The sequence below is a fragment of the Kwoniella dendrophila genome, chromosome 6, assembly GCF_036810415.1.
Source record: "Kwoniella dendrophila CBS 6074 chromosome 6, complete sequence".
In the NCBI taxonomy this organism is placed as follows: Eukaryota; Fungi; Basidiomycota; class Tremellomycetes; order Tremellales; family Cryptococcaceae; genus Kwoniella; species Kwoniella dendrophila.
The window spans coordinates 1,142,649-1,156,536 of NC_089481.1; the positions used below are offsets into that span (position 1 = coordinate 1,142,649).

The 13,888-nt window shown below is 40.9% G+C and overlaps 4 protein-coding genes across 4 annotated transcripts; 3 read left to right on the top strand and 1 right to left on the bottom strand.

Moving 5' to 3' along the window:
* Window positions 1-640: 640 nt before the first annotated feature.
* L201_004979 (uncharacterized protein) lies at window positions 641-4,674 on the top strand (the record flags this gene model as incomplete). The annotated part of the gene is made up of 4 exons (XM_066220713.1): window positions 641-2,032; window positions 2,084-2,363; window positions 2,532-3,523; window positions 3,583-4,674. The coding sequence occupies 4 exons, from the start codon at window positions 641-643 to the stop codon at window positions 4,672-4,674; spliced, it is 3,756 nt and encodes a 1,251-aa protein (XP_066076810.1).
* Window positions 4,675-5,289: 615 nt separating this feature from the next.
* Window positions 5,290-6,297, bottom strand: L201_004980 (uncharacterized protein; the record flags this gene model as incomplete). Its single annotated transcript, XM_066220714.1, has 4 exons — window positions 5,290-5,700; window positions 5,808-5,991; window positions 6,098-6,159; window positions 6,226-6,297. 4 exons carry the CDS (start codon window positions 6,295-6,297, stop codon window positions 5,290-5,292), a joined length of 729 nt encoding a protein of 242 aa, XP_066076811.1.
* A 410-nt stretch (window positions 6,298-6,707) lies between these two features.
* On the top strand, window positions 6,708-9,888 carry L201_004981 (uncharacterized protein; the record flags this gene model as incomplete). Its single annotated transcript, XM_066220715.1, has 10 exons — window positions 6,708-6,920; window positions 7,021-7,328; window positions 7,389-7,571; window positions 7,632-7,754; window positions 7,816-7,960; window positions 8,027-8,402; window positions 8,474-8,623; window positions 8,683-8,978; window positions 9,058-9,296; window positions 9,372-9,888. 10 exons carry the CDS (start codon window positions 6,708-6,710, stop codon window positions 9,886-9,888), a joined length of 2,550 nt encoding a protein of 849 aa, XP_066076812.1.
* A 414-nt stretch (window positions 9,889-10,302) lies between these two features.
* L201_004982 (uncharacterized protein) lies at window positions 10,303-13,433 on the top strand (the record flags this gene model as incomplete). Its single annotated transcript, XM_066220716.1, has 7 exons — window positions 10,303-11,165; window positions 11,223-11,913; window positions 11,974-11,994; window positions 12,067-12,172; window positions 12,242-12,308; window positions 12,376-12,534; window positions 12,590-13,433. 7 exons carry the CDS (start codon window positions 10,303-10,305, stop codon window positions 13,431-13,433), a joined length of 2,751 nt encoding a protein of 916 aa, XP_066076813.1.
* Window positions 13,434-13,888: the final 455 nt, after the last annotated feature.

Sequence of the window (13,888 nt, forward strand, 5' to 3'; positions counted from 1 at the left end):
CCAACTTAAACTTTTCACTTCAAGACCAAAAATTCACCAATAACCGACCAAAAGTCAACGTCGTCACATCAATCTCTACATTCCTGTGCTTTTCGCCACCATCGAATCCACATTTATACATATAGGATCAATACACAACCTAGATAGCCAAGAGCCATAACCAAAAGAAAGAAATCTCTAACTAGTCTACTACGCAGATCCTCCACTTCCTCTTGGCGGTCTTGTGGGTAGTTTGGTCACGAGGATCGACGTTACCTCACATCCTAATTACCTCGCATTCCTCTAACAACCCCAGTCAACATTCCTCTTTTCCCGATACTGTAAATTAGCGGATTAGTAGTTGATGTCAAACTGAAAGGACAGAACAGAAGGATAGGTAAGGGAAGGACCAGGAAGGGACACACAACTACGAGTGCGGTAAGTTTTCCGTCACCGATGCATATACAATGCTTGTAACAAAAGGATAGACCACGAATAATAGGCACCATTGTAATTCGGACCACCAGAAACAGCCCTTTAACGTTATTCATGACTTGACCACGCTCGCTGACCATAATATTTTTGTGTAGTATCACAATCTATTTTATAATTTTAGTTTCCTATTACATCTTTCCAATCACACATAACACCTCTATACAAGATGCCATCGATATTTGCTAGAAATAGACGATCGTCTGAAGCTATGCCAAATTCCTTTGGCAAGGATGATTCACCCGCTCGAAAACAGCGATTATCAGTAGACTTGACGCATCCTGATTCAATGAATGGTTCACCACCACCATCAGCAGGCAAAATAAAAGCATTTTTTGGAGTCGGAGGTAATTCATCACCTGATCATGAAGGAAAGAACGCATCATTGAAAAAGAAATTAACATCACCTTCAACTTTCTTCAAATCATCAGTTGATCTCAGTTCACCTAAATCATTTCCAGCAAATCCACCACCACATTCAACAGCAGATCAAGCTTTAGCAAGATACGCAGATCTTACACCTCGTACGAATGGTCATGTATCTACTGAAAGATTTGCATCACCCACATTAGCTCCAGAATCTTTCGCTCTCGCTTCAACAAGTTCTCCTGAAGGTGCACCTCGTACAAGTAAAGATGGCCGAAGAGCTTCAATCAGTTGGCAGCCATCTTATCCTCTAGTAGTACCAGATGATCAGTATGCCAATATACCGCCTGATGGGCAAGTATCACCAAGATCAAGTGGATTAGCTCTTCCAGCAGAAATTATACCTGCTCCTGTGAATGAAAATAGTAAAAGACGATCCATAGATGCTTCAGATGAATTATCGAATTGGCCTACAATGCAGCCTACCGCAAAATCATCTTCTCCACCTATATCTGCTATACAGACCCCTGTAACACCTCAGAAACAACAATTCTCTCTACCTTCTCCACCTTTAGCAGGTCCAATGGAAATCAAAAGATTAGACGCTCTTAGTCCACCCGACCACCCAGGTGGAAGACGAAGACCATCGCTTAGTATAGATATTTCAGATGTTGCTATGCCAGGATCGACAGCTGCCCTTGCTGCTGCTCAAAAGGAGCAAGCCAAGCTTACACAGCCAGAAACAGCCCAATCAGCTATAGACTTTAGACCAACATCATTAGCTGGTTATAGCCGCGTACCCCTCAATGACACAGTACCCAGAACATCCTCAATATCGGTACCATCATCTCCCTTGACAAGTACGAGACCACGACCCAATCCACCTTCTCGGAAATCTACCTTAATCCAGAGTCCACCTATGCCCCAACCTATAAAGAATCTACCTACCATGCAGGGCTGGCCCGGGTACTCTGCCAGAGAAGGTAGTGGGAATGTCACACCTGGATGGGGTCATTTAGCCAAGGAAGGTGGACCCAAAACACCAGGAATATTAGGTACACCGACTGGAGGACCAAGAACACCAGGATTAACTGGTTTCCCCTTCTCTTTACCTCCTGTCTCGACGCCATCTGGTAAAGGCAAAGAAAGAAGTGCATACACTGAACAGGAAATCAGAAAGGCTAAACGAGCCATGGTGAGTCACTGTCTTGATGTAGGAGTCTGTTCATCCCTGATGCTGTTTTAGCCTGTCATGCTTCGACAACCGTCTACTGCACCGGCCAAAGAGGAAGAGGGAGGAGATGCAGGAGATGATGATGATGATAGTGACGGTGAATCAGAGACTGAACTGGAAGGCGGTGGATCTGATGACGATTCAGAAGGAGAGACAGAGACTGAACCTCGATCATCAAGCTCGCGAGGTGCATTAGGTCTTGCTGGCAGATTTGCAAAAAAGAATAAAGGGAAAGGAAAAGCATCAGCCAATGTATCGCCCATGGCTAAATCCGTTGTCAGAGAGGAAGAAGGTAAGTTGCAACAACAGGCTTCTGAAACCATGCTAATCAAGTGCGCTTCAGATTCTGGTTCACCATCTTCGCCTACTGCACCAATCTCACCATTATCTGAGCGACGACAATACAATCTCACTCGTGTGAATCCAGCTATGGGTTCTCCCTCAATCATCATTCCTAAAGCAAACGGTAAATCAGTTTGGTCTTTAGCGACACCCTCCGAAAAACGACCTTCAGGCAATTGGGCTCAATTCGGTTCCCCTTCCCCTCGTGCTACTCCAGGAATTCCAGCAACACCTGGAAGAGCTGCCTTACTCCGTAACGTATCTTCTTACGCGTCTACAGCGGTAACTTCGGAGGAAGGGTATTTCGATTCTGCGCCTACTTCATCCCAAGCTAGTTCTACCAACCTATCTATACCTGCTAGATCCGATGAACCAACGCTTTCCAAAGGCACTGGAGGCGAAGAACTCGTCAGCAGCGCCATTGTGGATCTACAACTCAGTCAAACAATCACCACCTCCCCTATTGCGACTACTGATGTAGTTCACGATGGGGATGGTGATGCCGAAGAGGAGGATGATGATAGCTCTGATGTGGATACAAATGAAGGAACTCATGAAGGCTCTGTCGAATCTCCTCCTATCCCTATTCAGATATCAAATCCAACATCAGCATACACCACTCCCGAAACTGCAGCTAGAACACCTGCGTCACCTATCCGACCATCACCTTCAACTCGGCCATCACTATATTCTCAAGTATCTCGATCAATGGTCAATCTACCTTCTAAACCCACCGTAAATGATTCGGAACAAGTAATCGAAAGATCATCTGTCAAACCTCGCTTGGAAACCGTACATTCGGGTGAAAAGGTTCCCACACATATTGATCTTCCACCAAGAATACCTGAAGGTAAAGTCTTATCTACTCCTGCAGGTCCAGCGACACCTGCAGAATGGGCCAAACCACCTCCCACACCTGCGGCAGGATTTGGTGGATTTAATTTCTGGGCTGGAGGAGTCAAAAAGGAACAACCTCAACTGAAACGTCGTAGATCAGCAGATGATTTAATGAAACCACCTCCAAAATATGAACCTCCTTTCCCTGGCGTTTTCATACCAAGACCAAGAGATGAAGAAGGTAGAGAGAAGCTGCCAAAGTATTGGTGTTCAGTAAGTCGGATACCTGATGCTTGATGACACCGCTTACAGGCTAACACTACTTGGTTTAGGTTCACATTGAAGGTATGTTACCTAGAAAAATGGAATTCTCTTCACCTGGTCATCAATCACGAGACCGTTCATGGAAGAAATTATACTTTATTATTCATGGAACGAGTTTCTACGTTTACAAATTTGACCCTCATCGGTTCCCCTTGAAAGTCGACGCGCCTGTGCCTACAATAACGGAAGATGAAGTAGATGATAGTATACATATCCATTTCCCACCCTCCAATGAGAGAAGGGGATCTGTTGGTTCTCAAAGTGGCACAACTAGAAGAGGGTCTATTTCTGCCGTAACTGGAGCGAACGGTGCAGATGCAGGTAGAAGGGGTAGTGTACCTGAGAACTTTTTCGCTGCAACTGGTAGAAGAGGCTCAAGTTCCAGTAATGTCGCACTGCCACCAAATGGAATCCCGACTTCAGCTGGAGCTGGATCTGGTACTTTTGGTGTTACCGCTGGTTCAAGACGTGCATCCGATTCATCTCAAACATTCCCTAGACGATCATCCTTATCAATCGTGACAAACGCATCGGATTCGGCCGATGCCAAAGATGCTAATTTATTCCCCAACATGAACAATAACGCACAAATAAGAAGAGGATCATCATCCGCACAATCTAACACAACAACCTCGACCTCTTCTTCCTCTACAGGTGGAGGTTTAGCATCACATTTTCAACATAATTCAATGGTTAAACAATATTCATTACAAAATGCTGAAAGTGGATTAGCAGCAGATTATCATAAAAGAAGAAACGTAGTTAGAGTTAGAGTTAATGGTGAACAATTCTTATTACAGACAGGTGATAATAGAGAAGTTGTTGCTTGGATTGAAGCTTTCCAAGCTGCTACCAACGTTGCTTTGGATTTGGACGAAAGACCAATGCCTAAAATTATCACTTTACCAAGAAGACGTAGAAGAAGAGCAGCAGGTGGTGCAGCAGCAAACAGAACCGCCGCCGCAGCTAACGGTACTGCAGCTGCAGGTACGGCAGATACACCCGAAGGCAACGCTGCTGCTGTTTCGGCTGCTGATGCTGCTGAAAGGGAAAGAGAAAGGATGTTGGTCGAAGATCAACAGGCCGAGGTTGTCGGTTGATTGCGCATTTAGAGTGCGAAGCAATTTTTTTCGGAATCTAGGTCAAGAATGTTGTACTATCAGCCAATATACAAATAGGTGATTCTTTCTATATGAAGAAAACTCTGGACACACAGAGAAGAGTGGAGTGTCGTTGTCAAGTGCATTGGAATCATCGACACTTTCGAGTCATGTAGCATATTATTACAACTAACATATATTATCCGTTCACTTTTGTCATAATCTAGTATCCTATCAAAAAGTTATATCTTCAATCTTTATAGTTCACTCATACAGTCCTTGAGTATTTTTGGTTTTTCATTTTTTTCAATTTAGTCACTTATAATATCATAAACAATGGATCGGCATCGGAAAACAGGACTGTTTATCTTCATGGATATATTTTTATATGCATTGCTATTATCGCTTTATACTTGTACAACTCTACAATCGCAGACCGAAGAACATGAATACTGAATTTTTATCCAAGATTCCATAATTGTAATGCTAGTTGACACTGTGGTCTAAGGCCACCGTGCTCTAAAAGAACTAAGATCGATAGCAAGTACCTTTGTCCATATATATATACCATAGGAATTAGGGAAAAAAAAGGGAATCTTATAGATACCGATTTATCTATTCTTCCCTTATTCTTTTAGAATCATCACCATTAGTTAAATCTTTATTACCAATATCAGATGATGATTGAGCTTGAGCATTTTTAGCAAAATTTAAACCATTTTTAATTATATTTTCAACTAATTCTTGTAACTTTTCATCTGGTTGTTCACCTTTTTCATGACACTCTTTCATAATTTTTTCTGATTCTGCCATTAAATAATTTGATTGTTCTTCTGTAAAATTTTCTAAAGCTAATGATGATATTCCATCCGGATTTTCTATTTCATCTACATCAATTTCTTCTCCTTCTTCGTCGTCGTTATCATTATTTTGACTTAAAGATGATGGTGGTCTTTCAGATTCAGGTAATAAAGAATATAAATATTCTGATATCTCAGGTTGATCTTCTGATAATTGATCTGCAGCCTATAGTATGATTCAACGCGATAAGCTTTTAGCCCTTCTCTAGAGATATAGAGCAGAGTAGTACCACTTGGAAGAACACATGGAATGATTCTTAGTATCCCACTCACAGACAATCCTTCTTCATTTTTCCATCCTACTTCAGCACCATTTTCGATCAAGAATTTAGCGGCATCTAAAGTTTCAACAACGAATAAAGGTGTTTCACCATCATCATCCGGTATATTTATATTACCACCTTTCGATAATAGATACGTCAATAATTCTAGATGTGCGTATGATGCTGCTGCGTGCCTGTAAGAGTACAAGAATGCCAGTAAATCAGCATGATTCTATAATTGAAAAGAGTATGATAGGTAAAAAAGGGATACTTGTCATGATGCTAAACAGATATGCTTACATTGGTGTATATGAATTAGAATCTTTGTCATTTGGTGACATTCCCTCGCTCTCTATCAAGTACTATGTCGAAATATTTGTATTAGCCGTGGAAATTACCACAAACAAGTTGGGAATATGACAACTGACCTGCACTCTTTCGAGATCTCCATCACTCGAAGCTACCCATAGATTTTTGTTTGATGAGGATGTTTGTACCATATTCAAGAATCGTAATTTCGCTTGTTACTATATACTTGTTATGCGATTTGTCTGAACTTCCTGTTAAAATCTGAGATTGTATTTCGTTAAGTATGTTATTTCGTTAAGTAACAGAGAAAGCAGATATATGTTAACTTAAAGATTTGAACTTCTTCAGCTTAAGTGGCGAAAGTGACAAACGTGAAAATAATCGATATGAAAAGCGATGACATCATCATATTCTGAAACGTCTGTTGCTGTAAAGACGTGTTTTGAAGAGGTTGAGACTGGTGATAACAGCGACGATTAGCTCAGTCTTGACTGTGTCATCCACAATACTAAAAACCTCAACAAGGCCAAAGAGCTTTCTTGTATAACCTTCTATATAGCTAGAAGGAACTGCTCTCAATCTATGGAGCTAGTTCCCAATCATGTCAACTCAGCTAATTTCGCAAATTCAAACCATCTCTCAACAGCCATCAAGCTCACTTCAAGCTGAACAAGTTAGATCACATATAGATGCATATTTTTCAGATTTGGATTCATTACTTCACCCTTCAGCTGGACCAAGTAAAAGGAGGAAAAGGAATTTAGAGGAAGAAATCAAGTATTGGGAAGATAAAGAATCCAAATCATCAAGAGAGGTTAGTAAATAGACTTGTTTTGCCTTTCTCACCATCAGATCATATATATACTGATTCAATGTAATATCGATCCGTTAATTCCTGTCAAATCCAATTTTAGCTTGAAGAGACTACCAAATCTTTACCTGAACAAATAGAAAGCACTCAAACCAAATTACAGACTTTATTGAGTTCCGCACAGGAATTATCATTACAGAGATACTCCATAGCGGATAAGTTAGCAAATCTAGTATCTGATCTATCTTCATCGGATACAAACACAGAACAAGATGATAATGTGGCTGATGGGCAGACTAAAGACAACACAGAAAGTATATTGAGTCAATTAGAGTCACTGCAAAGTGAATTAGGTAAATTGGAAGCTGGTTTAGCTTGGGCTAAGATCTTAGAACAGGTCGTGGTCCTCAGGTGAGCTGCTTCGTTCACTTTTGCTACCAAGTTTCTCAATTAGCTGACACCGCGGAGTAGTGAAAAGACCTTGGACAAAACGAACCATAAACCCACTCCTTTATCTGCTATACCGCATTATCGCCAGTTGAATGATCTAGTCCGACGTCTCGAGGGTACATTACCCACAGAAATGGCTTTGATGAAGGTAGTGACGGAAATTAAGGACAGGACATGGCAAGCATTGAAAGAGATCATGTCTAAGTGAGTCGCAAAGGGTTATTGCTCTAAATCCCTGTAACAAGCTAATTGATTGTACTGTAGGGATCTTCTGACAGCCTGTGAAACTCTTGGCTGGCCAAAGAAAGTAATTTACGAAAATGTGTCCCTAGAAGCTAGAAGAACATTCGAAAGAGCTTTCCAGGACTTGTTGTATTTACAAGCCGAGTAAGCTTTATTAGTAGGCTCCTGTACCTAGTGTTCTAAGCTTATCCAATATCGATTGCAGAGGAGAAGACCTCCATGGTGAGAACAGACCTCCACATTGGTCATCTGGAAAAGGATTGTATCCTATACAAGCTATGATCAAGCCTATAGAACTTAGATTTCAGTATCACTTTATGGGTAAAAAAGGTACAAATAGGGTTGATAAGGTATGTTACAAAGATCCCTTCTGAGAAGAGTATCTGGCTCATCGCGGTATGCTGTGAAACTTGTAGCCTGAATGGGCTTTTGCCAATATTCTAGATCAGATATACGAACACCAATCTTTCCTCTCCGCTTATCTTCAACAACTATCTGCCAAAGCAGGATACAACGATATTGACATAAAATCCGAATTCACCTTACTGCTATTACCGATTTTATTGAATTTATTGAAATCCAGAATACCACATTTACTTGATCACCCTGCTTTGTTAGCACATACGATATATCAAACTATTATATTTGATGAAGCTGTTAAAGAAGGCGGGTTTGAACTTGATTCAACATCAATTTACGAGGATAGAGAATCACCGGTGTGGGAAGGTTTAAGTGGATTGATATTGAAAGAACAAGATTGGTTCGAAAGATGGTTACAAGGTGAAAAGAAATGTAAGTTCGGTCATATAGCTATATGCAATCCTCAAGCTTAGCTAACGGTCAAATCTCCGTAACCTCATCAGTCGCCGACGGACAGCTCAATGAAATCATCTCGTCTTCTGAAGCATGGACGATAAGTGACGAGGTCAACGAAGAGGACGACAACCAAATTAGTGGACTGAAATCTACTGTTAGTGCTAGACAAGTGAAAGCTTTGGTCGAACAGATTACAGGTGAGGAGCGGCAATTAGTGAGAGGTTCACAGATTTGCTGACCCAGTGACCCTCGTCAGATCGATATGCTCCTTTGCCAGACCTAGCCTACAAATTACCCTTCTTGTTGTCCATTCAATTACCTATACTTCAAGCTTATCAAACCCGCATATCTGGCTCGCTAGATGCTTTCGAGACCCTTTCATCGGCTTTTGTTCGAGTTGTTCCAGGAGCGTTGTCCGGAAATACAAGAAGTGGAGTACATATAGATCAAGCCAAATTGACTTCCGGCAAAAATGGATTAGAACGACTGATGAAAGCTTGGCTGTCCGGTCAATGGATTGAAGAAGGAATGAAGAGATGGGAGGATGATCTCGTATGTTGATAGCTCCTTTATCCTCAGTTATAGCAATCTTTGGTCAGTATAGGAAACTGACTTGCTTCCACTTTACCAGTTTTTCGTCGAAGTTTCTTCCGATCTTTCAGCTTCACAAACTCTCAAATACAAATACGCGTCAGATCCCCTTCTTCCTTCCTCACTCAAGCAAACATCTTCTGTAGACTCTGATGTCTCCGCATCTGTATTTGATATTCTGATCGAACGATATACTCATCTAACATCAAGAGCAGAAGATATGATAGTCAAGTTAATCACTGTAGAGACGGAGAATGAGCTGAAACAGCATCTCACCAGGTATGTCGGTCAAATCAGCTTCCATATCCATCAAAGCCATAGGACAATCAAGCTGATCCAATTGCCTTTCTGTAGAAAATGGGATCGTCCACCTTCTGTAGAACCTACAGACCCTTCTTCTCACCTGCTAGCAGCTTTGACTACTTATTCAACTCACCTCACTGCTTTATCGACGACCTTATCACCTATAACAGTATCTAGAATATATAGAAAAGTAGTCGACCATTTATCTAATCATATGCTTCAAAGGGGAGTCTACGCTGGATGGTCAAAATTCAGTGAACACGGTGGAATAGATCTGAACTTAGAGGTCAAAGAATGGAAAGAAGCTTCATCAAATTCGCTTTCGAGTGCACCATCGATGACCGCGATTTTATCAATAAATACACCTTGGAAAAAATTAGAGGACATATCAAGAGTACTTAGTCTGCCCACGGGAGAAGCTAAAGATAAAGTCACTTTCGCTCAAGGTATGGCAAGTGCTTGGGATGGAGAAGAAGGTTTGAAACTTTTCAATGATAGGTTGAATACAAATCTGTCAAGAGAGGAATTGCAAAGTGTGCTAAGAAGGAGAGGAGAATGTTGGAGATAGTAGTAGAAGCGTGTTTCCGATATGCGCAACTGTTTTAGTGTATTGTATTCCAACATAGTGTCCCGTTTGCTACATCATGCATGCTCATACCATATATAGCTCTGTCGCTACCATCTGATTGCTCATCGCCATCAGATAACCACGTGACTTGACTGACTGACCTCCACTTCGAGCAAGTTACATATATTGTGTGTGAGTATATAATAAAGAAGGTAGTACGAAGTGATGTATATTGCTCTTGATGTTCAACTTCTTGCCCTCAGTACAACTGTCCCACAGACACAGCCGCTCTTAAAGATTGCACTTCTTTTAATCTTCCATTCTTTCACCTCAGCCTGACCACTCACGTTGAAATGAAACACGGCTTCCACCCACGAAAAGATTAGTTTAACTCAATCGCTGACGATATCCAAAATGTCATCGTTACTTCCATTCTTCTCCACTTCGCCCACAGTCTCAACTTCCACTTTACCCACCTCACCCAACACACTGAAAGCTACAAGGCGACAAAGTATCCCAACGCCTTCGACAGGAGAAATGAATGGGCAACTGCCGACACCTTTACCTTCATCTACATATTCCCACTCGAGGGATATGGAATCCGAAGCTGGACCTTCGACCTTGTTTCCTTCATCATCACAGCCTTTACCATCCAACTCTCACTATATTAACGATACACCTTCGATTCCTTCAACTTATAGATCATCTCGAGAGAATAAGACACCAACACCGCAGCCAACCTCATCAATAACGAAAGAATTATTCAGGATAAGTAATTTGGTTATGAAATTGGATAATGATAGAGTACAATCAGTCAAGGAGAATGATAGAAGGCTGGATGCTATCGAAGAGACAATTGATAGAAGGTTGAATAGTATAGGTGATATCTTATCTGGATTTGTAGATAAAGAAAGAAGTTCAAGAATAGATCTAAAAGGTCTGGTAGAAGGTTTGAACGTCAGATTGGAAACCCTTGAAAGGGTTTGTAGATCCATAAGTCGTAGCCAAAGTGCTTTAGAATATCCAACACTGAACGGAAACGGAAGCGGAAACTATACGACACACATAGATGGTTTCCATAACGACACTTTGGATATAAATAGTATCGATAATAACAATGCAGACTATCTCGATACCCAGAACCAATTACCATATTTAGAAAGAGGTATCAACCCGCAAGATATCATGCAACCCCCTATCCAAACTTCAAGCGGTATGAGAAAGAAGGTAGCCGCAGTCATTACTAGAAGTCATGATAACAACGATTCTAATGAAGAGTAAGTCATAGTATCACACCAAAGCAAAAGTTATGCTAAAAAAGCTTTCATCTGTAGGGGTTACGGGATGGACGATCTCAACGAAGCTGGATACGGAGAAGCTCCTAAATCCACTTCGAAGCATGCAACACGCTCCAAGCGAACAATAGAAATCCAGCCTGAACGTACGCCTTCTTCTTCATCGACAGATGTCCACGATTTCGAAGAAAATCAAGAGAATGAAGAAGAATCTATCAATACATCCCCACAAACTGCACGCAAATCACCCTTTCCTTCTCAGCCTCCGGCCTCTATCTCGTCAACTCAATCTAAGAAAAGAGGTAGACCAAAAGGCAGTAAGAACAGGGTAAAACCTGCTTCAGTCTCCGATCAATTTAAAATATCTGAGGACAATCAAGCTCAAGACAATTCTGATGATGTGGATGTCGACCTTGATGATCGGCCCGAGAGAGCAGAAACGGAATCATCATTCGAGCCTGAGGAGGAATCGCCAAAAAAGAGGAAGAAGGGAAATGCAACTAGAAGAGGAAGGAAATCACTTAAAAGTGAATTGGAAACAGAACAGAAAATGGAGCGAGAAAAAGCTAAATATGATAGAACGAAATATACTCAGAACGGTACAGTCAGAATAAGAAAATTCAAAGGTCAAGTCAGGTTAGCGGTCAAATGCCTAGGACCATCAGATGGTCGAGCAGTTACAGAGGCTACTTGGCCTAATAAAGGACCAAATACCGCAAAAGGAAGACTGGTGAGTTCTCTAAAGGATTGCAGTAAGACCAAATTTGACTGATTATTTGATCATTTTCAGGAAGAGATTGTCTGTGATATCGTGAGTGAATAAACGTTTATCTCATAGGAACGGACTGACGTTATGAGCAATATCGCTCGATTATACTCTTAGTGTAAAGGCAGATGTCATTGGTCGTGTGCGGGCTTACCAGAGGATAAGGATATGACCCAAGAGACATGGATGTGCCCAGATTGTGAATACAAAACCACTGTAGAAGGTAAGCGAGACACTTGCACAGATTGTTCCACATACTTTTGGTGTTTCTGTGCTAATCTTTTCTAAACAGAAATTCCAGCAATCTTGATAGATGTAGTTCAACAATTGAAGTGTATAAGGTATAATTGTATTCTCCGGTAAGCTTTGAAAACGAAAATCCAGATTGAAATGTGATGCTAATCACTGACGTATCAATATTCGTAGTGAAAAGAGAGCTCTTGAAGCCGAAGAAGGAGCAGAAGAAAGGTATTTCGTCGAAAAAGTTGTTGGTAGACGAGCTATTGCTCGTGATCCAGAGACTAAAAAGAGAATCTTTCAATATTTGGTCAAATGGGATGGTTATGAGTTGGATGAGTGTACTTGGTAGGTTCATATAAGTCAATACAACACATCGGTTGGAGGCTGATCTTTCTGATAGGGAGCCACTAGCCAATCTGGAACATCAATCAGAAAGACTTCTAAGTAAATATGAAGAAGCAGCCAAAAGAACTAGATCGAATTTGAAAATGAGAGTTTGCATATTACCTGAAGCTAGGAAATGTTGGGATGAGAATACCGGTGATCAGATATTTAACGAGAAGAAGGGAAAGTTCGATGAGGGAAGTGACGAGACTGAAGAAGATGGGGAAGATCAGACTGACGATCAAGATGTGATAGAACATAAAAATATACAAGAACTTCCAGAGCAGCCGAGCTTCGAAGATATCGATCAAATACCAGACGTTACTATGGATGTTCAGGAATCAAGCGAACAGGAGAATTCTACAAGCATAACGGAAGAGACTGAAGAATCTGTCAACATGGAATCAGGGAATCAAGTAGAAACTGCCGGTGACGATGAAGTTACGCCATCTGAAGATTTGCAAGAAGGCGCCATTACAGATAAATCAAATAACACAAATACCGAATTTGAAGAACACGATGAGAACGATATATTTAACGCGCAAGAACGAAATCAGTGTAGTGAGGATGACCAGAATCTCGATGAATTAGAAGATGAGGAAGAACAACTGAAAGCTGAGGTTGATGAAGATGACGCAGTAGCTGTAGCAAGAGCGTCTGATTCTTCCATTGACGATAACATTGAAAGTGGAGGTGGAAGTTCGACTGAAAAACAATCTACTCAAAATCAAGTGACCGAGGAAGCAACAGATGTCACGAAAGAAGCCGACACTCAACAAAATAAAAACAGTCATCCTACTGAACTCCTGAATGAACCTCCGAAAGAGAAAAAGTCATTATTTCATATTAGGTTATTCTAAGAACTGACAGTTCAACCAAAATGATTCTCGGGCTAGAATCTTGCAGAAGGCGATGATCACCATACGAAGAATCCTCAATCCATTTGGCAAAGGTGGATAGCGATTATACACGTCCAGCGCGAAATTCCTATAGTACAGCATAGTACGAAAAATATAATAGGGGATATTCCTCACAAATGAATATATACATTGAAATCTGATGGTATCGTAGTATTGTCAATGGTCATAAGTATTATAGCTTGTTGTACCAGTATCAAAATCCGTAAACAGAAAGATCCGAAGGAGAAACCTTTGGAAATTGTGATAATTGTGTATTGTCTTCGATATAATAGTCATGTATGTCATGTATATCATGTGATAATCAACAGAATAATTTCAGTGAATTTGCTTTGTATCCACATCCTATCACTACGGTAGTGGTCTGACTGGTATTATATCGAATCATGGTAACATTG